The sequence below is a fragment of the Bidens hawaiensis genome, unplaced genomic scaffold (assembly GCF_021521415.1).
Source record: "Bidens hawaiensis isolate Kalapana, Puna unplaced genomic scaffold, B.hawaiensis_p1.1 tig00069910_1, whole genome shotgun sequence".
Lineage (NCBI taxonomy): Eukaryota > Viridiplantae > Streptophyta > Magnoliopsida > Asterales > Asteraceae > Bidens > Bidens hawaiensis.
In genome coordinates, this window is record NW_027502294.1 from 30,302 (window position 1) to 39,025 (window position 8,724).

At 41.2% G+C, this 8,724-nt stretch overlaps 1 protein-coding gene across 1 annotated transcript; it reads left to right on the top strand.

Annotated features, from left to right (window-relative positions):
- The first annotated feature begins 4,339 nt into the window (after window positions 1–4,339).
- LOC143605502 (protein NRT1/ PTR FAMILY 4.3-like) lies at window positions 4,340–7,653 on the top strand. The gene is made up of 5 exons (XM_077081587.1): window positions 4,340–4,754; window positions 4,834–5,051; window positions 5,128–5,568; window positions 6,189–6,328; window positions 6,686–7,653. The coding sequence occupies exons 1-5, from the start codon at window positions 4,631–4,633 to the stop codon at window positions 7,581–7,583; spliced, it is 1,821 nt and encodes a 606-aa protein (XP_076937702.1). The 5' UTR covers window positions 4,340–4,630; the 3' UTR covers window positions 7,584–7,653.
- Window positions 7,654–8,724: the final 1,071 nt, after the last annotated feature.

An 8,724-nucleotide genomic window follows, 5' to 3' on the forward strand; every position in this document is an offset into this window, starting at 1 on the left:
AAGGTGTGAGGCGGTTTTTTCCCTTTTCTTTGGCCTTGTCTTTATTGTCTTTTGAGTTTTTGAGAGGTTTTCTTCATGATGGTGACATGTTGTAATAAAAGCCTGCGCGCGAGGCGACTTACGAGCTATAATAATAATGAAGCTTGCGCGTGAGGCGACTTACGAGCTATAATAATAACGAAGCTTGCGCGCATGGCGACTTATGAGTTGTAATAATAATGAAGCTAGCGCGAGAAACGACTTACGAGCTAAAATAATAATGAAGCTAGCGCGAGAAGCGACTTACGGGCTATAATAATGACGAAGCTTGCGCGCATGGCGACTTATGAGTTGTAATAATAATGAAGCTAGCGCGAGAAGCGACTTACGAGCTAAAATAATAATGAAGCTAGCGCGAGAAGCGACTTACGAGCTATAATAATAATAATGCCTGCGCGCGAGAGGCGACTTACGAGCTAAGAATAATAAAAGCCTGCGCGCGAGAGGCGTCTTACGAGCTGAGAATAATAAAGGCCTGCGCGTGAGGCGACTTACGAGCTAAGAATAATAAAGCCTGCGCGCGAGAGGCGTCTTACGAGCTGTAGCATAATAAAGCCTGCGCGTGAGGAGTCTTACGAGCTAAGAGTAATAAAGCCTGCGCGCAAGAGGCGTCTTACGAGCTGTGAGAATAATAATGCCTGCGCGCGAGAGGCGACTTACGAGCTAAGAATAATAAAGCCTGCGCGCGAGAGGCGTCTTACGAGCTGTGAGAATAATAATTGAGCTGGCGCGTGAGGCGACTTACGAGCTGTGAAAGTAATAAAGCTTGCGCGCGAGAGGCGTCTTATGAGCTATAAGAATAATAACAGCTTGCGCGTGAGGCGTCTTATGAGCTGTGTGAATAATAATTGAGCTGGCGCGTGAGGCGACTTACGAGCTGTGAAAGTAATAAAAGCTTGCGCGCGAGAGGCGTCTTATGAGCTGTGTGAATAATAAAAGCCTGCGCGTGAGACGACTTACGGGCTGTAAGAATAATAACAGCTTGCGCGCGAGGCGTCTTATGAGCTGTGAATAAAAAAGCCTGCGCGTGAGGCGACTTACGGGCTGTAAGAATAACAGCTTGCGCGCGAGGCGTCTCATGAGCTGTGAATAATAAAGCCTGCGCGTGAGGCGACTTACGGGGTGTAAGAATAATAACAGCTTGCGCGCGAGGCGTCTTATGAGCTGTGAATAATAAAGCCTGCGCGTGAGGCGACTTACGGGCTGCAAGAATAATAACAGCTTGCGCGCGAGGCGTCTTATGAGCTGTGAATAATAAAGCCTGCGCGTGAGGCGACTTACTGGCTATAAGAATAATAACAGCTTGCGCGCGAGGCGTCTTATGAGCTGTGTGAATAATAAAGCCAGCGCGTGAGGCGACTTACGGACTGTAAGAATAATAACAGCTTGCGCGCGAGGCGTCTTATGAGCTGTGAATAATAAAGCCTGCGCGTGAGGCGACTTACGGGCTGTAAGAATAATAACAGCTTGCGCGCGAGGCGTCTTATGAGCTGTGAATAATAAAGCCTGCGCGTGAGGCGACTTACGGGCTGTAAGTATAATAACAGCTTGCGCGCGAGGCGTCTTATGAGCTGTGAATAATAAAGCCTGCGCGTGAGGCGACTTACGGGCTGCAAGAATAATAACAGCTTGCGCGCGAGGCGTCTTATGAGCTGTGAATAATAAAGCCTGCGCGTGAGGCGACTTACTGGCTGTAAGAATAATAACAGCTTGCGCGCGAGGCGTCTTATGAGCTGTGTGAATAATAAAGCCAGCGCGTGAGGCGACTTACGGACTGTAAGAATAATAACAGCTTGCGCGCGAGGCGTCTTATGAGCTGTGAATAATAAAGCCTGCGCGTGAGGCGACTTACGGGCTGTAAGAATAATAACAGCTTGCGCGCGAGGCGTCTTATGAGCTGTGAATAATAAAGCCTGCGCGTGAGGCGACTTACGGGCTGTAAGAATAATAACAGCTTGCGCGTGAGGCGACTTACGGGCTGTAAGAATAATAACAGCTTGCGCGCGAGGCGTCTTATGAGCTGCGAATAATAAAGCCAGCGCGTGAGGCGACTTACGAGCTACTTTATGTCACGCGCCACGTGCAGATGTTGCATGCGCGTGCGCGTAGACTTTGGTTTTGTGTTATGCGCCACGCGCAGATGTTGCGTGCGCGTGCGTGTAGACTGTGACATGTGTGAGCATGTGATGCGCAAGCATGTGATGCGTAAGCATGTGTAATATGCGTGAGCATATGTGATGCGTGAGCATATGGTATGAGGATTCCCAACCCCTAAGTTTGGCGCGTAGCCATATGGGATATTATGAGGATTCCCATCCTTGGCGCGTAGCCATATGGGATATTATGAGGATTCCCATCCTTGGCGCGTAGCCATATGGGATATTATGAGGATTCCCAACCTTGGCGCGTAGCCATATGGGATATTATGAGGATTCCCAACCTTGAAGTTTGGCGCGTAGCCATATGGGATATTATGAGGATTTCCATCCTTGGCGCGTAGCCATATGGGATATTATGAGGATTCCCAACCTTGGAGCGTAGCCATATGGGATATTAGGAGGATTCCCAACCTTGGCGCGTAGCCATATGGGATATTAGGAGGATTCCCAACCTTGAAGTTTGGCGTGTAGCCTGATGCGCGCATGCACGACGATAGAGTGGTGACTCGTGAGTGCGCGTGCATGGCGGAGGTCTCTTGCGCAAAACCCAGATGGTGGTTTCCGCGGCGGCACATGCACGGCTGCGGAGTGAGAACCCGCGGGCGTGCGTACATGGCGGCGGAAGTCTGGTAATTTCTGGATCTGCAATTTTAGAGTCAGATCTGCAACTTTAGACCTAAAATCCAGGTCTGTAATCTAGACCTAGATCTGTGAATCAGATCTGGATAGATCTGAAGCCCGGAGCAGATTTAAGACCATCACAGATTCGGAGATCTGATCATTCGAATCACGGATTTTCCTTCTTGCCCAGATCTGGAAGTCTCTTTTTAGATCTACGGATCTTTTTGAGCTTTAATAGAACAAGCTTTGAAGCCTTTTTCTGTAAACTTCCAGATCTGTGTTTTTCTTGGGAGAGATCTGACAGCCGAGATGAAGATCGAAGGGCAGTTCGTTGCCGTCCCACGGATGGCGCCAATGTCGAAGCATGAAATGAATCTTACCTGATCCATGACGATGTTTCCACGGATTTTCGAGATGAACGAACCACGTCTTGATCTTCTTCTTCTTCTGCGGCTGCGCCGGCGACCTGCAATGTTGAGACCTGCAATGGTTTCGGGGGTGTGGAGGTGACTGCTAAGATATCCTGAGGATTTCTTGTTCACAGACACAAAAAGGTGGTGGTGGCTCTTATTGAGCATGACCCTTTGATAAGGAGGTGGAGACCTCCTTATATAGAGTCTCATGGCCACCATCATGGTACCCTAATGGGCCTAGCCCAGTTAGGGTTACCTCCACAAAACCCCCTCAGCCCAATAACATTGTATTAGTCAATGTAATGAAATAAGCCAAACATAATAGATTTAGGGTCGTAGAACCGGGTTTTAGTACCATACCCCTACAAAGAGCAAGCTAGATTATAATCCAATTTAGATCCGTAAAATACCAACTGAAATGGTATTGAAGATCCAAAATAGAGAAATATGACTAAAATGAGTTTAACCAAACACCTTAACTAACAAAACATCATTTCATTGATAATAAGCCAGAGATACAAACATGGTACGATCCGGCTATACTATTCTATTACAAAATGGATTGAGAACGAGTCTAACAAAACCTCCCTATTATAAACGATCTTACAACCAAAATAAAACAAACAAATAAGCAAACTGTATATAGAGCTGAACACACAAGCTAGCAGCGACACTCTGAAGTGTCACAATTAGTGTGGGTGACACTTCAAGTGCCGCACTAGATACTATATCTTCATGAGCTTGAGCTACACAAGGAAGTCTCCATTGTTATTTGGTGTCGCACTATGTGTTCTTGCGAGCAACACCTCCAAAACATGTATTTTAAGCTTGTTCTTGAACCGTCCTTTTATTATAACTGATTGTAGCAGCCTATATGATCCTACAACAATCCGTCCAAATTAGAGAGGATCTTTCGTATAACTGTTTAGTTTAAACTCATAAGTATTATGTTTGACTAGCAATGGAAACTTAAAAAAGACAGCCCATCCCGCATTGAAGTTATGGATATGTCAAACATGGGTAACCATAAATTAAGTGGGTAAGTATGTCGAAGATTCCTTCATTTGCTTATTGACTTTATGTGTGTGTGCAACGCACACAAGCACAAAAGCGTATCACACATGTACACACAACTACACCAAAAAGTATTGATTATATTTTTTGTAAGGGGGCCTGTAAATTACATAAAATCAAGAGGTTAGGTAGTGGGGATAGTTCTATATAAATGGGTAGTAGGATGGAGGCCAACTTGTCAAAGATTCACTAAAGATAGTTAAGCCCCCACAGGCCTTCAATTATCACTTCTATGTTAGTCAACATGTTTGTTCTCTGAAGAGGCCATTAAATACAGCTATTATTCATCCCGTGGCCAAATAAACGAATCGTTCATACAACAACATGGATTCCAGAAGACGTGAGGGAAAAGGAGATAGCTTTTCCGAAGAGCTAACAGTTGATTGGAGAGGCAGACCCTCTAGTTATGATAAACATGGCGGTACCAGAGCGGCAGCTTTTGTTCTGGGTGCGTTGATTAATCTCAAGTTCTCTCTTTGCTTCCATATTTCATGGTTATATAAATATACTAGTATAATTTTCTACAGGAGTACAAACATTTGAGATAATGGCCATAGCTGCAGTTGGTAATAATCTTATAACATATGTGACAAATGAGATGCACTTTTCGTTGTCAAAGGCAGCAAACATAGTAACCAACTTTGTAGGAACTGTGTTTCTCCTTTCCCTCTTTGGAGGCTACCTTTCGGATTCCTATCTCGGTTGCTTCTGGACCATGTTAATCTTTGGATTTATAGAACTATCTGTAAGTTTTTTTTATTTCTTAGCATGTCATATTCATTAAATGTTTAGCTTATATTTCTTGATTGTTATTGTTGCAGGGATTCATATTGTTATCGGTCCAAGCCCACCTCCCTCAGCTGAAGCCACCACAGTGCAACATACTGACAGACAGAGATCTTTGCGTAGAGGCCAAGGGAGTGGAGTCTTTAATATTCTTTGTGGCTCTTTACTTGGTGGCATTAGGGAGTGGCTGTGTGAAGCCAAACATGCTGGCCCATGGTGCTGATCAGTTCAGTAGGAATGACTCTAAGCAGTCCAAGAAGCTCTCCACGTACTTCAATGCTGCCTACTTCGCGTTCTCTGTTGGCGAACTCGTTGCTCTGACCCTCATTGTTTGGATCCAAACACAATCGGGTATGGATATCGGGTTTGGGGTGTCTGCTATTGTCATGGCATTGGGCCTCATCTGCTTGGTTTCTGGTACCATATTTTATCGAAACAAGCCACCTCGAGGAAGCATCCTAGTCCCTATTGCACAAGTAAGATCATGTTTTTTTTTAGACCCTATTAATTAGCATGCTATGCGTTTTGCCGTATCCTGCAGGTATGGCATCACCATAGAGTATGTAAATGATATTAAAAACTTTCTATTTCTCTCTCTACACCTTAGAATATCCCAAATCATTTTTTCTGTCCACATAAGAGATTCTGTGCCAAAAAACAAGCTCTCCTGAGTAAAGTGGACAAGAGAACAACCTTCTACACTATGTAATTAACATGTCTATTTCTTTTATAATCTTTTCCTTTTTAAAGGAAATCAAATTTCAAATCTTTTAACCAAGTAGGGACCTAACCTCCCTTAGATGGAACCTTAAGCTACATGATTTCATATATTTTTATTACAAACTGATAAATAATTGAACACTTAAAATATCCTGTATAAACATTGTTTATTGCTTTGTCATACGAATGCATGCAAACATGTTTGCATTTGTGGTAGTACAAATTAAAAATGCTTATTTTGCTACATACTGTGTTCTTTAATCATAAAAGTAGCGTATTGAGTTCTCTGGCCTTACTTTTAATCTTCAAAGATTTCCTCCATCCTTTAGCAGCTTTTTCTCTCCTGTTCTATAGTATTAATTTGTACTTTATGCAGGTTCTTGTTGCTGCATTTGTAAATAGGAGTCAAAGGTCCCAATCTAATCCTCAAATGCTTCATGAAAACCAAAATGGTCACTGGAACAGCATTTCTATGTCAAATGAGGCTGCAAATCTTTGTCATACTGACCGGTTTAGGTAATCTTCGACGTCGGTTAATCATATCCTTGTCATTGTATTAGATTTTATTCATAAATTACAGTTCTTAGACTAGGTATAACATAAATTAACCATTATAAATTTAACAATAGATACTAGTTACAGATATAACAATATAAGAGCAGGTCACCATGGCACAAGCCATAAATGAAAACTATTAACAGGTGGTGTAGTGGTAAACACATTATCTCCATCTTAAGGGAGGTCGAACGTTAGAATCTTGGTTTTAATGATATATTACCATAATGTTATAATTTGAGGAAAATTAATAATAATGCTATTTTTGGTTTAAGGTTTCTGTCTTAAGCCTCCTGATCAGTGCAAATCAATTTATAGGTTTTTAGATAAAGCCTGCATAAAGAAACAAGAAGGGAATATCAATAATGTAAAGGAGAGCCCATGGAGGTTATGCACTGTTAATCAGGTTGAGCAAGTGAAGATCCTTGTATCAGTAATCCCTATATTTGCCTGCACAATTGTCTTCAACACAATTTTAGCACAACTACAAACCTTCTCAGTGTCACAAGGAAGTGTAATGAACAACGAAATCACAAAATCTTTTCATATTCCACCAGCCTCACTGCAAGCCATCCCTTACATCTTGCTAATCTTTGTTGTTCCCCTTTATGATTACTTTTTCGTCCCTTTTGCACGAAAAATCACCGGTCATGATTCAGGAATCACCCCTTTACAGCGCATTGGGGTCGGCTTATTTGTGGCCACCTTTTCAATGGTCTCAGCTGCCCTGATGGAGAAAAAGAGAAGGGACACATTTTTAAACAACAATCAAACATTATCCATTTTTTGGATAGCCCCACAATTCTTAATATTTGGAATATCTGAAATGTTTACGGCTGTCGGGTTGATCGAGTTCTTTTACAAACAGAACTTGAAAGGGATGCAGTCTTTGTTAACCGCTATGACATACTGCTCATACTCCTTTGGATTTTATCTAAGCTCAGTGTATGTTTCTTTAATAAACAAGATTACATCCAGATCAAGTGATGGTGGTTGGCTTGGAGATAATGATTTAAATAAGGACAGATTAGATCTTTTCTACTGGGTGTTAGCAGGTGTAAGTTTGATCAACTTCCTAAATTATCTTTTCTGGGCAAGATGGTATAATAATTCAAGTGATACCTCTTCAGCATGCAAACTGCAGCATCATTCAATTGAAGAAGGCTTTGCTAATACCTTAAACACGGCAAAAGTAATTGAAGATGGTGATGTTTGACTTCATATTAATGTGTATTTATGTAGTCAAGTATTGTAGCATAATAAATAAAAAACTCAACGTTTGTATTTATAGAAAAAATGACAGGTGTCATCTTCTTATGTATTAGTTTAATAGTTTATATGGATACTAGGTTATAGCCTATGTTGTACACGGTGGAAAATATATGCTTTATATATATATTCATATATAATACAATACAAGTTCAACCATCTTTAAAAATTAGCAAACAAAATAAAACTAGCATTTCCAAAGACATTAAAAATGTATGTATTAATATTATAACATAAAAACACATACATAACATACCAGAAACTAGTAAGCTTAATCACATTAAGCTTCCAAAATTATTTTATATGCCACATCAGTTGTTTGATTCGTAAGACTATCTTGTTTGTCTAAGATGACCATTTTAATGCCGTCTCCAATCTTCACTCTTGACAAAGCAACATAAAGCTGGCCATGTGTAAAAACTGATTCTTTTTAAGCACAAGCAACTCTTGCTAACGACTGTCCTTGCCTTTTATTATAGTCATTGCAAAACAAAGAGCAACGAGAAACTGTCTTCTCTTTAACTTGTGTGACATTCGTAACAAAACGGGGTACACCTTAGTATTCACATGTCGAATAAGAGATTAACCGCTTATTGCATAACGAACGAACGAATAACCAAACGAGTCTGGTTATGACCCGGATATCCCAAGGGGGCATCTATAAGTGATATACGTATATTATAAGCCAACATATTGATGGAATGGCTTCAGTACAATAGCAAAACAGTTAAACGAAAACGTACTCGTTTAAGTGTTTAACTACCCGCTATAATCTTAAACATGAAAGATAGTTACGAAACAAGCATTGTATCATCCGTTAAGCCAAAAAAAGAGTTACAAAACAATTATTTGGAATGTTTTAAGCGATCTGTAAAAGTATTTTCTATTTTGACAAAACAAATAGTATGTTTTTCTAAATTTACAAGAAATTGGCCGATAAACACACGTTTTCGCACTTTTTGTCATACCCGATATATATTTCTCGCCAAAAACCGAACCCGAAATAAATTTGGACTCGGGATTTCACGTTCAGGAAAACAAATCGAGGCGAGTGGGCCAAAATGAGGCCCAAGGGTGGCTCATTCATT